This window comes from Leopardus geoffroyi, chromosome D4, assembly GCF_018350155.1.
Source record: "Leopardus geoffroyi isolate Oge1 chromosome D4, O.geoffroyi_Oge1_pat1.0, whole genome shotgun sequence".
In the NCBI taxonomy this organism is placed as follows: domain Eukaryota; kingdom Metazoa; phylum Chordata; class Mammalia; order Carnivora; family Felidae; genus Leopardus; species Leopardus geoffroyi.
Window position 1 is genome coordinate 72,318,193 of NC_059342.1, and position 23,661 is coordinate 72,341,853.

Genomic DNA, 23,661 nt, shown 5'->3' on the forward strand with positions numbered 1-23,661 from the left:
CCTGTGCAATGTGTGGATGCAGTAGGCTCAAGTTCAATTCTAAGTGATACAGAAACCCTGCCCCGAGATACCAAAGTAAAAACTGGTTTGAAACCAGGAAACCTTGTAGACCCTGTCAGAGCCACCCCACTTGGAAGACTCTACCACTTGGGCCACTTTTGAGACTCCAGGCAAATTGGCTGTTGATCATGTTTTGAAAGCTACAGATTGGTTTACAATACACTGGCCAAGGCCAAGGCACCCGCCAGCATCATTTCTCTGTGTGGCAGGCAAAGTTAATAGATTTCTTGCTTTAGGACATAGCTTGGTTGACCGTAAGAGTTTTATATGAAGAAGAACTTCTATACATGTGCAATTCCCCCATTAGACTGCAGCTCCTTGACAGTAGGGAATTTGCCTTTCCATCACTGTATCTCCAGCACACAGGATAATGCATAGTATGCATTTGGGGTTCAAAAATGATTGTTTAAAAAAAGGGATTAGGGGCGCCTGGGTGGCTCAGTCGGTTGGGCGGCCAACTTCAGCTCAGGTCATGATCTCGCGGTCCGTGAGTTCGAGCCCCGTGTCGGGCTCTGTGCTGACAGCTCAGAGCCTGGAGCCTGTTTCAGATTCTGTGTCTCCCTCTCTCTGACCCTCCCCTGTTCATTCTCTGTCTCTCTCTGTCTCAAAAATAAATAAACGTTAAAAAAAAATTTTTTTAATAAAAAAATAAATTAAAAAAAGGGATTATTTGGTAAGGGGATGCTAAGTAGTTGTAGAGCACCACTGTGTGCTCATCATAGTGCTGTGTGATTTTGTGTGTGACGTCATGGATATTCTTTTATTGTTTTTGCTAAACATTTCAAGCAATTTGTAACAAGGGGCTTTGTCAGTTGTGTTACATAAATTGAAACTGTATTCTTCAAAGTAGGATTCTTGTATCCTAGGGTATGCTCCACAAGAGGACTCAGTGGGATATGGAAAGAAAATATTGGGGGATGGAGGGAGGAGAGATGGATGTGGGGGAAAACACAAAAGACCTTTTTTTTAAAGGTCCTGTGATACAGTTGGGAGTTCGAGTTATTTTTGAGTAGAAATTTCAGATCTAGTATTTACCAGTTGTCTTCATCATAAACCTGGAGAGGACTTCATTGTTGTTTGGTGAGTCAGAATGAGTCTGATAAAATACTGCATTCTTGATATGAAAAGCTCTTCAAAGGATAGGAGGTATATCTATGTTAGTGTTTAAACCAAAATATCTTAATGAAGGAGAATGGGTGGAGGGAATAGGATCAGTACTAGACTATTTAACACTGTTTAAGTTATCCTTGTTCTTAATCTAAAGATTTGCTAAATGGCAATGAGATAGTGGGCTGGGTTTCTCTGAATTGGTCATGACCTTGTGCGTGTTTTGATAAGCTTAATAGCACTTGAATGATCTTGCAGTGGGAAGAGAATAAAAAATTTCTGGGATTTTAGTCCGCCTTATTTTATCCTCCGTGTCTCAAACTGTTTCATGATTTCAGTGTTTTTGCTTCTCATTCTCTCTGTGCCACATTCTGGATAATTTCTTCAAATCTAGATTCCGTTTGTCCAGTCCTCTCTTAAACTGTATATGCAGTCTTCTGTTTTACCTATCTATTGAGTTTTTATGTCAACAATCATAATTTTTATTTCTAGACATTGCATGTTGTTTTTATATATATGATGGTCTCTCTCAGTCTTTCTCTTGGGTTTTGTTCAGCAACACAGGTAGTTTGTGTTACGGGTTCCAAACCTGTGTGGTCAGGTGTTCTTCTGGAAGACTTTCCTTCTTTGAGGGGTGGATCCAAGAAGGCAACATCCCCATCTTCCCTCTGTGGGCCAGCATTTTTCTACTTTGCCTTTCAGGGATTCCATATTATACAAGGTTGTCAGAACAGAGTTCCCATCATTCTTACCTCAGGCTTGTCTCCATCTCTAGATCTAACAGGTGGCCCTGGGGCGAAAGCATCCAACACTCACTCACTCAGAGATTTCTCCTCATTTCTGACCTGAGAGGTTTCCCTTATTTTCTTAACAGTTCAGTCATGTGTTTAAAAACATGCTTTGAGTGCAGTAGTATCAAATATTATAACCATTCTGTAAGAATGTGTGTGTGTGTGTGTGCGCGCGCGCCTGTGTGCATGTGTGTTGGCTTGTATATGCATTTTTTAAAAGTCTGGAAAGATGAACAAGAAACTAATATTGCTGAGAATGCGGTGGTGAGAACATGGCAGATGGGGGACAGGGGCGACAGGGAGACTTCTTTTATGTGAATATTTTAATATCTTCAGTGATTTGAACCACGTGGATACAACTGGTTCAATCAATTAAATATATAAGTTTTTTTGTCTCCAGCAGTCTATATGTTCTCTATTGGCTGGGTTTCCTCAGACATCTAATCTGCCATTTTGTTAGATAAACGGAATAGTGGTCATTTTTGTGGTTATATAAATTTTAGATTATGGTTTTACCTCTGTCCAACCTCTCAATGAACTTGGTAGATGAATATTTTCCAAACTATCTATGGCAAAGGATCAGCTCTTTAAAATTTTTCCAGTCTGGCATGGACTAATACTCTGGTAAACTATAATAAAAATAAATACTGGGGGCGCCTGGGTAGCTCAGTCAGTTGACTGTCTGACTCTTGATCGCTGCTCAGGCCTTGATCTCAGGGTTGTCAGTTCAAGCCCTGTTTTGGGAGCCTACTAACTACATACATACATATATACTGATCATGTGTGTGGATGGCATGGAAAGGTCAAAGTGCTATAAACATTTCTAAATGCTTCTCTCAATTTCTTCTCATCACAGACCAGTAAAAAGCCACTTTATTCACTGACCATACTGAGCAGCACTGCTGGAAATGGTGCCCCATTATTATCCAGCATTTGGGGACTGTGGATCAGAAATTGGTATCACCTTGTTCTTTAAGAAATCTTTTGTTGGTTTAAATTTTTTTCCATTGTAGGTAACCTGTTTTCTTTCTGTAAAATTTTTTATGGCTTTATCTGAAACATTAGATGTTCACTGTGGCACATCCCTGTCTTTAATTAGCTGAGAGTGAGCCCATGGCTAACTGTTCTGGATGATGGTAGTGATGTACTTCCAGAAGTCATTCATAGATTAATTGCGTATTTCATCAAATCCAGGACGCTGGTGTTTTCTTGATCTTCTAGAAGGTTTCATTGGTTGGGTTTCATGCTATTAATTTAGGACTGCCATCTGGCTGCTACCAATCATAAGATGCCATTGATTTCGGAGATGTTAAAATGTGGAAGAACGTGTGTCTTAAAATATCTTGCACGTGGCCCCCTGATTGTTCTAACCTGTAATTACTGTTGAGTGCTTAGAGACGTGCTTATGAGAAGGAGGGAGGAAGACTTTGGTGACCTCCTTTAGAAACATCATCACTCTGCTGAAAGGCATCTCTTCTCTTTGTTGTGACACCGTGAACATTAACTGGGGCAAATTCTCTCTTTAATTGGCATGGCTTCCCTCCTCAAGAGCCATGGGATGGGCCAGCACTGAGAACCTTGGCCAACTTATCTGTGAATTGGTGGCAATGATGTATCTTCCAGTGTCATTACCAGACATTTTTCTCATTATTGAGATTTCAAATTCCCTCTGTTCCATCCCAGCCATTCTGAGCTTGTGAATATCGGGAGTGCTGCTAGTTATCCCATTTTCTTGCTTGCCCTGCTGGTAGCCTAGTGCTTCTTTCAATCATGTGTTATGTGGACTGCTTACTATAGAAATATCTCAGATTTTTCTGGTTACACTTCTCTATTTTTCTGGGGAAGATAGGGATTTCCCTCCCCCCGCCCCCTACAGTTTTTATAGTTTTTGGTCTCTTTTGATGGCTCTTTGGGAAGAAGGGCAGTTAATGTGTAGGCTAACACTATAATTCATTTCTTCACCATGTATTTATTGAATGCCTACTCTTTGCCAAGCATAGTTCTCTAAGCACTGTGAGTACAGCAATAAACAACACTCTTAAGCTCCAGCCTCCATTGGAGCATTCATTCTGCTTAGATCTGGTTTTCCTAAACTGGATGCTTACCTGATTACTTTCCTTCATTTTCAGATAACCCTTTAAAAAGATGTCAATTAAAAAAAAATTTAACTTAGAACTTAGTAGTTTCTTGATAGCTTGACGCATACTTTATATAGCACTATTATATTCTCCAGAAATAACGTATATATTATTTGCTTTTCAGCCGATTACACCTCAACAAGAAGGCAACGGACAAACAGCCATATAGCAAGCTCCCAGGTGTGTCTCTTCTGAAACCTTTGAAAGGAGTAGATCCTAACCTAATCAACAACTTGGAGACATTCTTCGAATTGGATTATCCCAAAGTAAGTACAGTCATCTACTCATTAGAAATGGGTGGGATCATGTTTGTTTGGTTTTTGGTGTGTGTGTGCGCGTGCACACGCTTCTCCCTCATGGTAAACACTTAAAGAGGCATTCTGATACTGTAAAAGGTGAAGGTATTAAACATTCATGGTGATCTCGGCCTCATACAACTTATGCTCTAGTAGCAGCAGTCACAGGACAGAAATGGGGTTGAGGAAGGGAGGGGTGCAGATTCCTTTTTGTAACCGCTTGTCCATCTGAATTTGAAATCTGTGAGTAAACCTCCTGGAACTCGGACATGGTTAAGTGCCTGGCAATTTGAATATAAAAATCTTGAGAGTTGTACGTGAATGACAGGAAGAAGAGGCAGTGAGAAAGAAAAAGCGGCGTTTAATGGTCTGAAATGGGATTCAGGATAGCTAGAAGTAAACATAAACCCCCTGTAAAATGTGGCTTTTGAGCCAAGAATAGGTTACAGTTAGTGATAACATGGGTCTTCCTCATACCTAATTTCTAATTTCTGTATGTTTCTGAGTTTTAATGCCCAATTGTTTTCTTCCTATCATTTATCTATACAAGTTGTAGATCTATGAACTCAACCTAATCCTTCATTGGAGAACTCCTGGTTTTGTTGAGATGAGAGTATTCTTTTTATCTCTTCCTTTTAATATTCCACCTGTAGTTTCTTTTTTTTTTTAAGTTCATTTATTTATTTTGAGAGTGAGAGAGCGTATGAGCGGGGGAAGGGCAAAGAGAGAGGGAGAGAGAGAATCCCAAGCAGGCTCCACACTGTCAGTGTGGACCTTGAGGAGCTCTGTGTGGGTCTCGATCCCACAAACCATGAGGTTAAGGCCTAAGCCCAAATCAAGAGTCAGATGCTTAACCGACTGAGCCGCCCAGGTGCCCCTCTGCCTATAGTTTCTTATGAGAACTTAACTATTCCTCGATTTATGTATTTAGCTTCATCTCAGCTTTTTAAATTGCCTGTTTGAAACACTGCTTTTGAATGTCTCTTTACATGTCTACATGCTTGATTTTAAGTCCATTTGAATTTTCCCTCCATGGTCTCTATTCACTTGCCTCAGTTTTTACCCTCACTGTCTCAGCTTTTCTATAGTTTTTGCCACTTGGAGACTCCTTCCTATTTCTTCAGGACAGTGTAACCCAAGTAATGAGAAGGAAGATAAAATACACACCACACTTCTTGTAGTAACTGTTTTTCATGCTCTTATTTTCTTTCTTTTTGCTCTTATTTTTCTCAGTAGCATCAATGAAAAGAATAGAGAAGACACAGACGTGATAGCCTTAATGCAGCTCTTATTAAGTATGTAGACACGAGTATAATTCAGTTATTTTGTAGCATTTTTATATTACTGCTTTTAAAGTTTGGAAGTCGAGGTATTTGAAGCTAATTTTAAGCAAAACCATTATGTGTTTTTCTTACAATTTGTGTGTGTTGTGTATTATATATGTATTTAATAATTTTAGAGATCTGAATCACGCATGTATTATCTATCCCATAAATTGAATATGTAATTAAAAAAAAATAAGATCTGTACTTGATTTTTTTCCCAACTAGAAGTGCAAAAAGTGGCCTTTAATAAAATTAATTGTAAAATAAGCTTTGCAATAAGGAATATGGAAGGTTTTTTCAGGAATGCCTAGGTGGTTCAGTCAGTTGAGCATCTGACTTCAGCTCAGGTCATGATCTCACATCTTGTGAGTTTGAGCCCCACATCTGGCTTGCTGATGTCAGCACAGAGCCCGCTTCTAATTCTGTGTCCCGCTTTCTCTGTCCCTCCCCCTTTTGCGCTCTCTCAAAAATAAACGTAAAAATAAAATAAAAATGGAAGGTTTTCAAGCCTCACATTGTATAAATATATGCAGAGAGATTTTTTTTTTAATGTTTTTTAAGTTTGTTTATTTAGAGAGAGAGAGTGCAAGCAAGGTAGGAACAGAGAGAGAGAGAGAGAGAGAGAGAGAGAGAGAGAATCCCAGGCAGGCTCCGCACCGGCAGTGCAGAGCCTGACGTGGGGCTTGAACCCACGAACTGTGAGATTATGACCCAACCTGAGACCCAGAGTCTGTCGCCTAACCAACTGAGCCACCCAGGTGCAAGAGATTTTTTTAATAAAGGAAAGAATATCTTCATTGATTATTATTAAATCTCAGAACAGCTTAGAATCATACATTTATCCTTGTGAAACTTAATGTCACATTTCAATTTTTTAATCCTCATCCTACCCTTTCCCCATTCAACCACTCTCAACTAAGTTATGGAACTTCTGTGTTGCAGCCCTTGTGAGATGATAGTCACAGAATTTAATTGGTTGAGGAAGTTAGTGTGGGCTTTAGTTGTAGAAAGAGTTTCTAAAAATAATCCAGGAACATATGTATCCATTAATTCTGAACATTTGGGGTAAGTCGATAACTGATTTCTTCTTCTGAATGATTTTTCTTTTATTACAATGTGGGATTATCTCAAGAGCTCTTGTTTTTGCTTTTTCCACAAATTATGCCCTTGAGGTATTTAAATTCATCAAGGAGAAAACTATTTTGATTCTTACTATAAAATGAGGAACTCCAAATGTAAGAGATTGTTTTTATTACTTTTTCAAAATTTTATTTACTAATTATAAAAGTACTGTTAGCTGTGTAAATCAAAAATTTGTAAAGTGGAGGAAAAGTGTTAAGCACCTGCAGTCTAAAGGAAAATTTGGATCTCACGGCATTTCATTTCCTTTTTATTTTTTAAATTTTTAAATATTTATTTATTTTTGAGAGACAGAGTGTGAGTGGGGGAGGGGCAGAGAACGAGGGAGACCCAGAACTCTGAGCAGATTCCAGGCTCCGAGTTGTCAGCACAGAGCCCAATGCGGGGCTCAAACCCACGGACCATGAGATCATGACCTAAGCTGAAGTCAGATGCTTAACTGACTGAGCCACCAGGCACCCCAATTTCGTTTGATTTTTAAAAGACCAAGAGCAATGGCCCATGTTCCACAAGAAACTGAAGTGAAACCACTGACCTCCCGCCAATCTGAGTGTGAACAGACAAGTCGCTTGTGTGCCCAAGGAGGCCTGTAGTCCTGAAACGAACATTTGTGTGACTGCCAGGCCCAGCAAACTTTACTATTTGCTTTTTGTCGAGTGTGAACACTGTTTTAGAGAAGTATGTCTGGTTTCATCCTGGACCTAAATTTTTCCTCCTGATTTGATTTGGAACATTATAGGTGATTCTAGAAAAAAAAAAAGAACATGGTCAGAAATTTAATTTTTGACATGTGCAAGAATATTTCTTGTTCTGGTACTTGTTCTAAATTTCTAGGTTTAAATTTTGGTGAGACTGTTACTATGCTAATTGTCCTGAAAGATTTCTGTGCTTTACGTGTCTTATCAATTCACTTATTTTGATATTTATTCTTTCGGGGGGGGGGAGTGAAAAAGCCATGTAATTCATTTTCCGCAAATTGAGCACTCGGTGACAGCAAAGAAGGCATTTAGGGAGAGATTTAGCTGTAGCAGGAAGATTCAGCAAAATAGCTTTACTTTAGTAAATCCTTGCCATGTGAAGAGTTTTTTAAGTTAAATGATCAGAATTCTTACCAGAGTGAGGCTGTGGTCATTGTGGTGGGTTTTTTGCTTCTTTTGCAAATACACAATTGGTTTAAAATGTTACAAGTCCAGTGCCATGTTTAGACTCTTTCTTACCAGTGGTGTAGCTCTCCTTAAGAAGAATTGTTTTCTAACTGGATAGTCTTCTAAACAAAGAATTAGAAGACAGAAAATCGAATCTGTTATCAAAAGACCAAGCACAACATATGTTAGTGAAACTTCCAAATCTGCAAGATTAGGAATTTACCAAGTAAATTTGGAAAACAGTATAAACAAACTATTTCTTGAAAATAGAGATGCATATAACTCAACTTGTCCAGTCTTTGAATTCAGAGCTGTGTTCTTACGAAACATTTCCTTCCTGGCATCTATCTTTTACTCAGAAGATACCCTAAAGACAAATGCATTAACTTATAAGTGTATTATTAATCATTCCATGCCAGAGACTGTTCTAGGCATTTGGGGTCTAAATCTCTTCTTGTCATAGAAAATTTATATTCTGTAATCCAAATACCCTCATAAAATTTTTCTTTAAAATGATATGTAGTACGTTGAAAAAAAAAAAAGGGGCGCCTGGGTGGCACAGTCGGTGAAGCGTCTGACTTCAGCCAGGTCACGATCTCGCGGTCTGTGAGTTCAAGCCCTGTGTCAGGCTCTGATGGCTCAGAGCCTGGAGCCTGTTTCCGATTCTGTGTCTCCCTCTCTCTCTGCCCCTCCCCTGTTCATGCTCTGTCTCTCTCTGTCCCAAAAATAAATAAACGTTGAAAAAAAAAAAATAAATAAAATAAAATGATATGTAGTTATTTATAGACAATTCAAGATATTCCTACTTGATATGCAATGTAATTGATTAATATCATTAAAAAGTTTTCTATTTTAAGATGCTTTGTCTTGTTTGCTATAGTTCAAAATTTATATTCCTAATGTCTACAGGGCTGAATCAGTGAGCCCTTTTTTCTTATGTCATTTATATACCTAAATCTAATGCTATATATGCATCTGAACGTAGCATACGTGATTATTGCCATTTCAGACATTCACTTCTTGAATATCAAAGGGCTGGATCCCAGGTTGTGGATTTCCTACACCTCTCTTGTTCTCAGCCTTTTAGTCATTGTACTGTTTGAAAAGGAAATTACTAAGGAGTTGTTGGAGACTAATCTTCTCATCTAAATTACTCTGGGTTTTAGGCGTGCCTGGTTGTTTCAACTGAGTGTCCATCTCAGGTCATGATCCTAGGGTTGTGGGATCGAGCCCTGTGTTGGGCTTTGCACTGAGTGTGGAACGTACTTAGGATTCTCTATTTCTGCCTCTCTCTCTGCCCCTCTCCCCCGTTCGCACTCTCAATAAAATAAAATAAGATAAAATAAAGAGATATGAAAAGTTTATTAAAAATAAATAAATTGCTCTGGTGTTTATTTCTAGATTCATACTGCCCATTTATACTGGAATTCACTGTATTGTATAGCTGTTTCAGATTTATAAAGTAAGCGTTTTCTTGAAATATTTTTAAAGTGTAATATTTTTAATAAATGCTATATTTTTGAACATATATACTTACATTTGATCCTTTAGATAGTGTAAAAATATACAAAACATTTTTTTTTGTTTATTTTTGAGAGAGAGAAAGAGAGCACGAACGGGGGAGGGGCAGAGAGAGAGAGGGAGACACAGGATCCGAAGCAGGCTCCAGGCTCCGAGCTGTCAGCATAGGGCCCGACATGGGATTCAAATCCCCCAAACCGTGAGATCATGACCTGAGCCAAAGTCAGACGCTTAACCTGCCGAGCCATCCAGGCACCCCTAAAAAAAATTTTTTTTGTATTAGCTAAGAAAGCTTTCAACCAACTTAATATACTGTGTTTTGCCGGTTACAGTGTAGTTGGAGTGATTTAATTATTCCAATACAGAGATTCCTAGCAAATAAAATGTTTGATCACACTGAAGACACAGAGGTGGTTAGCAGAGCTGAAAAATCAAGATTCCTGGTTAACATTTAATACCTTAGAACATACTTGGAATGCTACCTCCTATTTGGTATAATTTTCAGTATCAGAAACAAGCGAAAGCATAAGTCGTGTGTTTAAATAAAAGTGAACGTTTTTTAGATAATGTGAATTGAGTTTTATTTGCACTCTGGCTAATCAGGAGGTGTTTGGTTTTCATTTGAAATTAAAAGGCATAATCAATAAAAATGGAAACTTTAAATCTTACATTTGAATAAAGGTAAACTCTGTCTCCTTTGAATACTTTTCTAGAGCTGTATTTTGCAAAGTTTTCTCTTGCTAGGGAAGAAAGCAAAGACTAACTTTTTTTATATTTTATGGAATTGTATCATTTACGAACATTTCCCTTCACTTGTACTTGCTCATACCTGCAAAACAGCATAAATTATAAAAGCATTGAAGAAACTGAGGTGTTGGGAAAAACTAGGCATTCTTACAGCAAGGCTGGCTGAGCAGCTCACTCTAGGAGGGAAGCTAATTGTAACTTTTACCCTTTGGAAAGTCACTTAATCTTTCTGGTCTTCATTGTTAAGGTCGATGCCTTTTGGCTAGTTCAGTGGAACATTGTTTTGAGAGGTCGGGAAGAGGACTGATGCTTTACAGGATTTAGGAGTCAACCCTTTGGAAAATTCAAGGGTGTGGGCAGTAGTGGTGTCCTTCCCATTCTCAGATTTTTATCTGGTCCCTGAAGACTAGGTAGCTGTAAAGTTGGTTTCAATACCTCCTGAGTGGCAATTTTGGTCAGTCATCATTAAAGGTAGCTAGTTGATAGAATGTATAATAATAGTAGGTAGAAAGTATGAGAAAAGTATACATTGTTTTCCCAGAGTCTACTTAACTATTGAGAAAACTTTTTTTTTTCCACTTGAAAAAAAAAAATCTTATTATCTTCTTCATTGACCTTAGTCCTGGCCCTTCTCATACTCAGCCCCTAATTTCCATATTGCCAGTTTTTGCTGAGTTTCCCTTTACCTGAGCTGGTTCCTGTATGTTAGATACTTAAAAAGCTATGTCCTTAGCTCTTTGTATTTTTTTTTTTTAAACACATAGCTTTGTTTTTTCGGGGACACAACTAACCTCTCTCCTTTGCTTAAAAATGTCCATCCCATTTTAGAAAGAGAATTGGTAGGATATTTGTCACTGAGTCAGCATGAATTTAGCAGCACTTAAAAAAAAAAGTTACTACTAAGAATACTTTTCCCACAAAATAATAAAGTAGCATCTTTGTATGTGAAAGCAAACACTTTTTTTAAAAAAAAAATGTAGTAGTTTATTAAATGGTAATTTAAAGGTTTAGCTCCAGATTTTTTAAACCTAGTTACATGTCCGAACTGCCCCCAGAAATTCTAATTCAAAAGTAAGAGTGGGGCCCAGTATTCTCTTTGAATAAATGTCCCAGGGTAACCGACACAGCCAGTCAAATGTGAAGAAATGACTTCCCTAATGTCCTATCAAAGAGTAAACATCCTATCAAAGAGTAAACGTAGCACTGAGCAAAATAAAACCCTGGATGTTTTCATTGTTAGAAGGCTAATCATGCTTCTCAGGATGATAGACTTTCAACCAAATTCTATTTTATTTCAAAAAATTATTATACAGCAAAAATCTAATAGCACTTTGTCCTTTTCATGGGAAGAGTTTGGAAAAACTCTTTACGTTGATCATTCTGGGATTTGATACATACTTTATAGCACCTTCATGAAATAGTAAGTTCAGAGACAGAGCTTCTAGAGAACAGGGAGATGTTTCATGATGAAGGCCACAGAGAAGCTTGAGATCCAGTTTAATTCAGGCCATGCCTGTCTGGGAATGGCAAGACTTCCAACTGTGGGGGTTGCCAGTCTCTTCATTATCTCTGCTGCTTGCAAATCAGCCCCTGTTCTGGAGAAGCTGCTCTCAATTAAAGCAACACTTGATGTCATAAGTATTTGCATCGTTATGAGTACTCTCTTAACTTTTAAATGCTGTGTGTACAACGGCTTCTTTTTCCTAATGCTTTTTATCAATCAGTAAATACCAATAATGTGCTTATTTTTGTAAAAGAGGTTTAATCTCCGTAAAATGTGTTCTTTGACTAGTATGAAGTACTCCTTTGTGTACAAGATCACGATGATCCAGCCATTGATGTATGTAAGAAGCTTCTTGGAAAATACCCAAATGTTGATGCTAGATTGTTTATTGGTAGGTAACAAATAAATTCTACCATAACCCTTTTGCTTTAATAGTATTAAGTATCAGTAATCCTTGGCATTAAACTATAGATTAAGCTGTTAGCCACCCACTGACGTTATTGGGATGTTTGCTTTCTGCGTGTTTGTTAGAGTAGGGAAAGGTGTTTCTAGCCTTTCGAGAGAACTTAAGTTATAAAAACACAGGGTGGTGGTGGTGGTCGTCGTTGTTTTTCCATATCTGGGATTAACAAAATAACCAAAAAAAAAACCCACCCCAAGTTATGTTTTTCTCAGACACGAGAATCTGTTATTTTTGTTTCTTTACTATTTTCAACCTGTGGGCCTTCTTATATCTCATTCACTGTAGTTGGGAGTGAGCAATAGAATTTACTTTTATTATATTGCAAAAAGAATATTTTTCAAAAGCCTGCAGGCTTATTCTAAAGACTTGTAGAGAGATATTTGCCATTAAACATTGATTCATACTTAACTATTGATGCAATAATTTAAGAATCAAACTGAAACTAATATATTTTCAAAGACAAATTAATTCTCTTTTTGAGAATGAACAATTTTTCTAAATATGAATAATAAGGAATGCAAAACACATTAAAGTATGTTTGTTTCTGTTATTATGTATGAAGGTACTTTTCACTTCTCCCTACCATGTATCTGTATAATAGAATATATTTTCAGTGTTGGATGAATCTTTCATAGTTGTATCTTTAAATTTTTAGGTGGCAAAAAGGTTGGCATTAACCCTAAAATTAATAATTTAATGCCAGGATATGAAGTTGCAAAGTATGATCTGATATGGATCTGTGATAGTGGAATAAGAGGTGAGCTGCTTTTTATTTGTTTTACAGAACTATTCATTTGATGCTAAAATGCCAAAAGCATTCTAAAAATACATGCATCAATCCTTTTTGTTTGCCTAATAAAGTAATTCATTTCATCATTATTTCATGGTAAAATGTCAAGTTATACTTATTTGGAATTTTTTTTAATGCTACTCTAGAATGTTACATCTGTAGAATTGTTTTTGTTTTGAAGAGAAAATTCCAACTATTAAAAAAAGAATAGTCACGGTCTACCATACAATCCTTTACACAAGATTTTTCATAGTTGTAAGTTTTCCCGAGTTGATGTAATAACTTGTCTTTTACTTTAATCTGTTTGTGGCACCAATACTGTCTCACATAAAGGGACAGAAATTAATAAGTGAATATTTTACCGAAATACAAACATGGCTTTTAATTGGTTTTAGGAGGAAAATATACTGAAATCATAATTTGCGTGTTTGCATTTTTAAACATTTATATTCTAATTACCGTAAGTTTCTCAAGCTCAGTATTTGGGGTTGGGTGATTGTTGTTGAGGCTGCCCTATGGGATGATTAGCAAGCATCCCTGGCCTCTCCACACTAGATGCCAGTAGCACCTCTTTCTCAGTAGTGACAACCAAAAATGTCCCTAGACGTTGCTAAGTGTCCCCTGCAGGGCAGCAGTTGGGAACCACTGTTGTAGAATATGTGTATTTAAGGCCCAAATACACTTTTATACAATAGGTTTGTTCATAGCTTTTGTATTTTTGAAGGAAATAAAAATACAAAGTCATGTAAAAAGGTAGGAGGTGTTTGCTATTTGAAGAGGGGACAGTGATTTAAATTTTTTTTATTAGCTTGAAACACAGATGTGAAAATTAATAGAAGTGTGACATGCCTAATTAATCAGGCTCATTATGAGTCTTGTCAATTCATGGACAGAGAGACTACGTTCCTTCTTCGTGTTTGCTACCTTAAATTATTTTCTATCATACATTTGTTTTCATAATATATGCTCATCTCTCGGTCAAGTATAATCTCATTCAATTCCCATTAGCAGTTTTATGACATAGGATATCTCGTATCCTCCAAGAAAGTGGAGGCTCATCTCCTGTAGTTAGAGAGTGCAGGAAACCAGCATAAGAACTGAGGTCCTTTCAGCTCTGCTCCTGTAGCTTTTCCATTAGGAACACATTGTCCACATTCTAGTTTGGAGGTTCTGAAATAGGGGGAGTACCATTTTGAAGGTATATCCTGGCTCTGGTACATATTAGCCTAAAAGTGTGTAGAGTAAATTAGCTTATCATAAAGTATGCCTTTTTGAAATTTTGTATTCTACCTAGAAAAGTGATTGAGAATGATTTTATTAGATCCAGATGTAAAAAAGAACTTTATAACAGCTCACAAAATACATTTCACATTGGTGGGCATTTTACTAAAAAGGATTGTTTTTTTCTCTTTCCCTCACCACCTGTTTGTCTTTTTTTATTGTAGTAATTCCAGACACACTTACTGACATGGTTAACCAAATGACAGAGAAAGTGGGCCTGGTTCATGGGCTGCCCTATGTAGCAGACAGACAGGGCTTTGCTGCTACATTAGAACAGGTAAGTATGGTTGTCGTAGATAATATTGTCGAATCCCTGATCTTCCAGAAACTTGAGATTATTCTGAGAGTTGGGATGGACTACGTGAAGTTAACTGTAATTAAGTCTGTTTTAACCTGCTGAGTACTGGCATCCTCAAGATGAGAGTAGCTGTTTTAGTAGTGAAGAAATTCTTGGGCCCCTGGAATCACTCATAGCCGCACTCTGGCAGTGAATGGATGTGCACAGGAAATATCTTGTGGTCTCATTACCAGCTGAACACAGTATATTGTTTCCTTCTGGTCCTTGCTTTCAGTTCTAGAGTTTGGTTCTAGGCTTACATAAAAGCACATGACATATAGTTCTTTCAGAAATCTAATCTGAAAATAATTTTTTTTTTTTTTAAGATTTTAAGTATTAATCTCTACACCCAAAGTGGGGCTCAGACTCACAACCCTGAGATCAAGAGTCACGTGCTTTTCCAACTGAGCCAGCTGGGCACCCCAAGAATCTTTTTTAAATATCAGAGTATTTCAGATACACACAACAAAGGAAAATTGTTGTTATAAAATTATAAGTTATTACAATTATGTTATTATAAAATCCATTTGATTTCCTTTTAAAATGGATTTCTAAAAATTACTGGAGAGGGGTGCCTGGGTGGTTCAGTTGGTTAAGCATCCGACTTCGGCTCAGGTCATGGTCTTGCAGTTTGTGGGTTCGAGCCCTGCGTCAGGCTCTGGGCTGACAGCTCATAGCCTGGAGCCTGCTTTGGATTCTGTGTCTCCCTCTCTCTGTCCCTTCCCTACTCACACTCTCTCTCTGTCTCAAAAATAAATAAACATTGAAAAAAATTTTTTTTAATTACTGGACAAACTTATTTTGTGGTTTCCATTTTTTTCTCTTCACCCTATAATAGAATTATATAAACTATAAATCGTGGGAAAATGTAAGAAGCAAAAAAACAAGCCATAACCCTACCAACTAGAGGAAGTTTCTATTTTTTTTCCTATATTGAGGTGGTACTCTAAAAACAATTCATATATGATTTTTGTCACTTCATCAGCTTTTCTCCCTATCCTTAATAATTTTTAACATTTAATTAAAAATTTTTTTTTTTTTTTTTTTTTTTTTTTACATTTTTTTTTTTTCAACGTTTATTTATTTTTGGGACAGAGAGAGACAGAGCATGAATGGGGGAGGTGCAGAGAGAGAGGGAGACACAGAATCGGAAACAGGCTCCAGGCTCCGAGCCATCAGCCCAGAGCCCGACGCGGGGCTCGAACTCACGGACCGCGAGATCGTGACCTGGCTGAAGTCGGACGCTTAACCGACTGCGCCACCCAGGCGCCCCTAAAAAAATTTTTTTTTTAACATTTATTTATTTTTGAGACAGAGAGAGACAGAGCATGAGCGGGGGAGGGGCAGAGAGAAAGGGAGACACAGAATCAGAAACAGGCTCCAGGCTCTGAGCTATCAGCACAGATCCCGACGTGGGGCTCAAACTCACAAACTGCGAGATCATGACCTGAGCCAAAGTCGGCTGCTTAACCGACGGAGCCACCCAGGTGCCGCAACATTTAATTTTTTTAAGTTTATTTATTTTGAGAGAGACAGAGACAGCACATGAGCAGGGAAGAGTCAGAGAGGGAGAGAGAGAGAGCTCATCCCAAGCAGGCTCCATGCTGTCAGTGCAGAACCCAACACAGGGCTTGAACCTACAAACCATGAAATCATGACCTGATGAAACCAAGAGTCAGACACTTAACTGACTGAGCCATCTAGGCGCCTCGGGAGTAATTTTTTAAAAAAGTGATTTTTGTTGACTGTATCATAGTCTATCATCCTATCCTAGACCTGTCTTAACCATTCCTGTGCTGTTAAACATTTAGGAAGAATGTTTTCACGTCATAAGGGAAGGACATATGGTTGCAATCTTTTATTTTTTTTTATTTTTATTTAAAAAAAAATTTTTTTTTTCAACGTTTATTTATTTTTGGGACAGAGAGAGACAGAGCATGAATGGGGGAGGGGCAGAGAGAGAAGGAGACACAGAATCGGAAACAGGCTCCAGGCTCTGAGCCATCAGCCCAGAGCCTGACGCGGGGCTCGAACTCACGGACCGTGAGATCGTGACCTGGCTGAAGTCGGACGCTTAACCGGCTGCGCCACCCAGGCGCCCCGGTTGCAATCTTTTAAACACGTCAACTTGCTTTTAAGTGTATCTGCACTTGTATGATTTTGAATTGCAGTCTTGTGATTACTACAGATCTTAGGGGGTAAAGGTACATTGTGTGTGGAATTTAACCTTTGGCACTTTGAGCCATGACCTCTTAATACTGCCCGTGAATAGATTTGTCCTATTGCAAGTCTTTAAATATCAGAGTTTTTGTTTAGTAAGAGAAATTCTGAGTAGTTACTTTAAAATAAAATACTTAAAAATTTTTTTTTAGTATTTATTTTTGAGAGAGAGTGTGAGAGAGCGTGCGAGTGGGGGAGGGGCAGAGAGAGAGGGACAGAGGATCCAAAGTAGGCTCTGTACTGCCAGCAGAGAACCCGATGCCAGGGCCTGAACTCAGGAACCGTGAGACCGTCACCTGATCGGAAGTTGGACACTTAACCGACTAAGCCACCCAAGCACCCCAAAAATAAAATACTTTTTATTCTTATATGCCACATCATACTTTGGTTTTATAAATATCCAAGTTGATTTATAATGGCAGTGGTAAGCATCTCCCAGATCACACAAATCAGTGACTTAGGTTAAATGTAATCTTTAAAGGCCCCTTTGCCATACTTAGAGTGAATGGAAATAGAGGGATTGTTCCAGTCTGTAAAGAAATCCTGGGAGCCTTTGATGGAGTCCCTATTTCCACCTCATTCCTAAAGCCTCACTTAATAACTGCTTAAGAAATTAAGATGTGCGCTTCTGGTCTTCAGCGTTTGGTTCAGTTCAGCCCCATAAACCAGAACTTCACTACAGTCTGGATGTCGAGCAGACAGCAAGAATCCTATTATTTGTCACCACCCCTGCCAGTTCTCTTGTTCCATGCTGTGTGTATGTAACTGCTGCCATTGGGAAAAATCACCGTTCTCTATTTCAAGCTAGTTAGGAAAGGCAGCATATCTAAGATGTAAACAAAAGGGTTTTATGTCTAATAATTAGGATGATGACCATTTTATTCTACCACTAATTTAGCAACTTGCATAGCTCATGACTTCAAAGCATATCTAGGGAAAGGGGGAGTAAAATGGAAGACGGAATTTCAGTATCTTCCCTGTTTGTGAAAGATACATTGAAAGATAACATTGGGCAAATCAGGAAGAAGCTCAGTGACTCGGGGGCAGGAAGCAGCCAGCTATGCAAAAAAGGGTGCAAAAAAGGAATTTAGAAACAGGATTGTCCTGTAGGTTGATATACCTACAGGTGAGTATTTGAGTATTTGTGTGTATGTATGCATGTGTGAGTACACACATAAACACATGTGCATACGCATACACATATACCTTTATGTGTAGGGGTGTGTGTGTGCAGTTACACATATTTAAAGTACAATATATATTATATATTATAAAATATAAAATATTAATGAATATTTTATATGTGTTTGAGTCCTATTTTAACCTGACTTCTATCCAAATTAGGTTTTATTTGGATGAATCTTTAGGAAAGACAGTATTTATTTGGGAATACAATATATACTTTTCCCTCCTAGAAGTATATTTTTCTTTGTAATGGTAATAACAAGAATAGTCAACCAAACAAGAAATTACTGATTGCCTGCTACATGAAAACACTGTAATAATTTTTATTCAGGTAGTTTATGTAAGAATAATAAGATACTCAGTCATACCTAAAGGATATTCTTTTGGGAAAAAAAAAAGTTTATACATACCACATAACATCCTAATTACACACATATGTTTTTGCTTTTGTTTCGGCAGGTATATTTTGGAACTTCTCATCCAAGGTCCTATATCTCTGCCAACGTAACTGGCTTCAAATGTGTGACAGGAATGTCTTGTTTAATGAGAAAGGATGTGTTAGATCAAGCAGGAGGGCTTATAGCTTTTGCTCAATACATTGCTGAGGATTACTTTATGGCCAAAGCCATAGCTGACCGGTAAGCAAACTAAATCACATTAGGCTGTAGTATTTTTAGTACCTGACTTCTGTTGGTTTATTGTATTTGTTAAAGTCTTGGCTTAAGGGGCTATTTTATTTTAGTTTTTGCTAGTGAGTACAGAATAGGTCAATATTTTTTAAGAAAGTAATTCCTATTCATAGATATTGTTATGAAAGAAATATGTGAATGATTGTTCAACATTCTTTAAATTAATGTGTTATGACATAATGAAAAGGAAGCTTCTCTGTGATTATAAATTTTCATTATTATGGCTGTAAATTTCTATGTGTTTTAGAAGAATTAAAAATGTTAGTGCAGTCATAAGCTAGCAGGTGATTTAAATTTAAAGATTTACAACATTTAAAGAATATGATTCCACATTTTGGAATTTCTCAGTAGATTATTTGATGCTCTGCTAAAAAGCCACTTAACGATTCATATGAATGGCTTAACATTTTCTCTATCACAAAATTGTTTGCTTTTAAAGGGGTTCATTGCCTCATGTGATAATTTACTAAAGATAGGATTTTAAAAATTGGTATGTTTTAAAAATTCATTATGCTATTCATGTGGCTCATAGTTTCATAGTGTTTCCAATGAGATGTATATATAATACCACTTTTTGTTTGCATTTCATGTTGAATATCCACACACACACCACACATATTCCCCATCCCACCCCACCCCACTCCATCCCCCACTGCCCGCCATTTGATTTGGTGGGTTTTTTTGGTTTTGGTTTTGGTTTTGGTTAGTAGTGATCAGAGACTAAACTATTAATTTTTTTTAACGTTTATTTATTTTTGAGACAGAGAGAGAGCATGAACAGGGGAGGGTCAGAGAGAGAGGGAGACACAATCTGAAACACAATCTGAGCTGTCAGCACAGAGCCCGACACGGGGCTCTGACTCACGGACCGCGGGATCATGACCTGAGCCAAAGTCAGACGCTTAACCGACTGACCCACCTAGGTGACGCGAGACTAAATTATTAAATACGAACCCACTCCACTTGGTACTTTGAGAACATCTGTATTTTAAGTTTTTTAAACTGTAAACTGAGAGGTTGTAGCTCCTTCCAGTTCTAGATGGTACTGTCATAGTCCTGTGTATTTGCTAAAACATCCAGGAGTACGATACACCCTAAGTAGGGTGCTGATCCTGAGAACTAGGCTCACCCTGAACACCAACAGTTCTTAACTCCTTATAGTGATGAGTAAGTAAATGCATAACCAGTCATGCCTGCAGGTGTTCATCATCACAGTTCACTTTATAATTGTCTTAATTTTCAGAGGTTGGAGGTTTGCGATGTCCACTCAGGTTGCAATGCAAAACTCTGGCTCTTATTCAATTTCCCAATTTCAATCCAGAATGATCAGGTAAATCAGTTGGCTTTCTTCTTTTTATACATGGTTAAAAGAAAAAGGGGGGAGAGAGTAATTTTTACATGGTCTAACTTGATATTTAAAATATCTAAAAGTCAAATTTTTGTTTAGTTCCAGAAAAGAGAGGTTAGCATCTTTGTTAAAATAAATTTAATGTCTAAATATATTTTCTTGCTGTGTAATCCTGAATGCATTCAGTAAAGAGATGTTGAGACTTTGCTATCTTTAATGTGCTGTTCTCTATTTTCTTTCTACACTTTGAATTTTATAATCTTTACTCATTAGAGTGTAGGCCATACAAATGAGTTTATAGATTTTTTTCTTTAATGTACTAAATAAAAATAGAAAAGTGATTCTTAAATACTCTTTAAAGAGACAAGGGCTTTTATGTAACAGGCTAAAGAGCTGATCATTTGGGGGGCAGGGAATTGATTACTCTTGTAACCAGGCTGTTTTAAAGAAAAGGTTTTTTTTGTTTTTTTTTTTAGGTGGACCAAATTGCGAATTAACATGCTTCCCGCTACAATAATTTGTGAGCCAATTTCAGAGTGCTTTGTTGCCAGTTTAATTATTGGATGGGCAGCCCACCATGTATTCAGATGGGATATTATGGTATTTTTCATGTGTCATTGCCTGGCATGGTTTATATTTGACTACATTCAACTCAGGGGTGTCCAGGTATGTGGATAGGCATGAAAAGGTTGGCAGTCATTTGGTGGAACTAAAACTGGTTTAATTTAGAAAAGCTTGAAATTTATCCAACCCATTCTTCAGCTTCCCATTGAAGGTTAACATCGGGTTTAAACATTACCTATTCTTTAGTGGAATGTGGACACAAAACTTAACTTGATTTTCAACTTTCAGGTGATAGTTATACTATCACTTTTATTAAGCCTCCAAAAAAAAATGATGTTAAGCAGTTCAGTTATCTAAAGAAGCAGGCTTGATTTCATATAGTATATTTTAAAAGAGTGAAATTGAAGAATTCCATTTTTTAACTGTGTATAGTTCGACAGTAAATTTTTGTTTTTTTAATTCCTAGGGTGGCACACTGTGTTTTTCAAAACTTGATTATGCAGTAGCCTGGTTCATCCGTGAATCCATGACAATATACATTTTTTTGTCGGCATTATGGGACCCTACTATAAGCTGGAGAACTGGTCGCTACAGATTGCGCTGTGGGGGCACAGCGGAGGAAATTCTAGATGTATAGCTACAGCTTTGTGACTGTACATAAAGGAAAAAAGAGAAGTATTATAAATTATGTTTATATAAATGCTTTTAAAGATCTACCTTCAGTAGTTTTATCACATGTATGTTTGATATCTGTTCTTTAATTTATTTTGCATGGCACTTGCATCTGTGGAAAAAAAAAAAAAAAAAAACCACATCTGTAGTCTTGGCCAAATGGTACCCTTTGTTTTGTGGAAGTAGAGAATCAAGAATTGGTTCTAGGAACCTGGCTTTGGTTTTTGTTGTTGTTTGTTTATTTTTTAAAATAAAGATATATATATATATATATAAAATATATGAATGCTCTGCAGCAAACACTATGACAGTATCCTTCAGTAGAGAAAGTTTCTTACTTGTGAGTACACTCTTTTAGAACATTTATGGGATGGCAGCAGCTTTGTTTTGGGGTTTAGAAAAGACTAGAAAGTAATCACTTTACGGATCTAAAGTGAATGGTGTCACGTGGTGAACAGTCCACGGTGAGGTACTAACTAAGAAACTTTTTCATGCTCTATGCCTACCTCTTGTAGTTGTTGCAGAGCAAATATAAATTGTAATAAGGTAGCTAGGCCTTGCAAAAACAAATGGAAAAACTTTAAAAATAATAATAATAAAAGAGCTGGAGTCTAGTATTTATATGAATCTGTGAGAGATATTTTTTTTTTTTTTGGTCTCATTGCAACGAACCAAAAGTGGTTGAGTTTGGTTTTTAATTGTAGCCATGTATTGAAGACATTCTTTTGACCAACTCTTGTTGGTTCTGTCTTGAACCATTGTTAATCACTGTGCTGGTAGACCTTTCCTTCCCTGCTCCTCACCTGCCCAAGCCCCTTCTTTCCTTAACTTTTTTTTTCGGGGGGGGGGGGGTGTTTTAGTGTGAGTGGATGTTTTGATAGTTGTGAGGAAAAATGCATTTCAGACACATTTCACACATGAGCTATTTTCTTACACAGTATGTCTTGTTAAAAAGAATGTAATTTCATGATACAGGTATTTAATATCTTTTTTAAGTAAATATTCTAGCCATCAAATAAATTGCAGTAGAGTATTAAGTGGGGACAGGATGAGTTTTATTCTTAAAATTAATCAGTATCAAACTAAGTCTACTGTGTGTGTGTGTTTTTTTTTTTTTTTTACTCTTACAGTTAGTCTAGTCTTATTTAAATTGGATTTTTGTATTCCAGTTTGTATGACAGAATAGATCAGTGCTAGTTGTAAATGCATGCTGTATGTCACTCTTCTCTCCCCATCATGCCGCTGAACTTGCTTGTCAGGTTGTGCTTAACTTGTGGTGAACTGGACTTGTTTTTGTTTAAAAAAAAAATAGGCAAAAATGTAAGGGATAGTGCATAAGCCTTTTTTTTTTTTTTAACCTTTGGTAGTGGATATTTTGCTTTTTCTTCGGGATTAGATGGCATGTTGTCCATATGAACGCCTGCTGCAGGGCTGATGCTGGCAATATGGCAGCTTTAAATTCTGTTACTACAGTTTCCATGTCAAAGCATAGTGTGTAGCATATCAGCAATAATTACATATTTAAAGAAAATGAACACGTTTTCACCTCACTGAGCCAACTCATTTAATTGTCTAATGACTAATATACATGGTTTAAATTGTAATATATCAATGTGTATACACAATGTATATACATTATGTATAAGCTTTTCTCTGGGCCAAACTGCTTCATTTAAAAAAAAAAATTTTTTTTTTTTTTTTTGGCGCCTTATGACGAATTTGTTTGAAGGGCATTTTCTTCATGAACAAAGGCTTTGATGCATATTCCTTTCTATGTGAAATGGGTAGTAGTATTCCCTGAGGAAAGTTGCACAGTGAAAACCAGTCTAGTTGTGACCCACTCTGTGTTTTTTTTTTTAAATCTCTATTACACAAGTTGAATTTTGCTGAATGTTTGTAATTTGTCGGTTTGTTTAATGAAGTTTGGTTGATGCCATCCTTTGCACTGCTGAAGTGAAATCTTGCTTATTACTTGGCGTTTTGCTGATCTCAGTATGGGCAATGTAACAACACATCCAAATGGCTGGACAGACTTCTTGTGTTTTGTAAATAGAAACAATGACTGTTCTGTGTGTGTGTTTTATGTGGTCGTGGAGTATTTCCTTGAAGTGAAGCTTCACTTAAGCAGGACAGAGTGATTCTTTGTTTAGCAAGTTTAGGAGTGATGGTAAAATGGTAAGAAATAATATAAATGTTGAAGAAAGCACCACAACAGAACTGTAGGAGTCCAAATTTAATAAACCGTTAAAAAAAAAATGTCTAGAATATACCACGTTTTATTTAAAATCATTGTATGAAGTTTTTTGTTTAAAATAAAAATTTGAATACAATCAAAACA

The 23,661-nt window shown here is 37.1% G+C and overlaps 2 protein-coding genes across 2 annotated transcripts in view; one reads left to right on the top strand and one right to left on the bottom strand.

Annotated features, from left to right (window-relative positions):
- The window catches only part of UGCG (UDP-glucose ceramide glucosyltransferase), a 38,469-nt gene extending 14,810 nt beyond the window's left edge, over nt 1-23,659 (top strand). Inside the window, exons 2-9 of the mRNA XM_045469277.1 lie at nt 4,221-4,362; nt 12,063-12,165; nt 12,893-12,994; nt 14,473-14,585; nt 18,510-18,688; nt 19,983-20,069; nt 20,564-20,753; nt 21,118-23,659. Coding sequence (XP_045325233.1) covers nt 4,221-4,362; nt 12,063-12,165; nt 12,893-12,994; nt 14,473-14,585; nt 18,510-18,688; nt 19,983-20,069; nt 20,564-20,753; nt 21,118-21,288 — 1,087 coding nt within the window. The 3' untranslated portion in view covers nt 21,289-23,659. The remainder of the gene's footprint in view (nt 1-4,220; nt 4,363-12,062; nt 12,166-12,892; nt 12,995-14,472; nt 14,586-18,509; nt 18,689-19,982; nt 20,070-20,563; nt 20,754-21,117) is intronic.
- The window catches only part of SUSD1 (sushi domain containing 1), a 258,157-nt gene continuing 254,202 nt past the window's right edge, over nt 19,707-23,661 (bottom strand). Inside the window, exon 17 of the mRNA XM_045469272.1 lies at nt 19,707-20,089. The gene's annotated coding sequence lies outside the window, so the exon portion shown is untranslated. The remainder of the gene's footprint in view (nt 20,090-23,661) is intronic.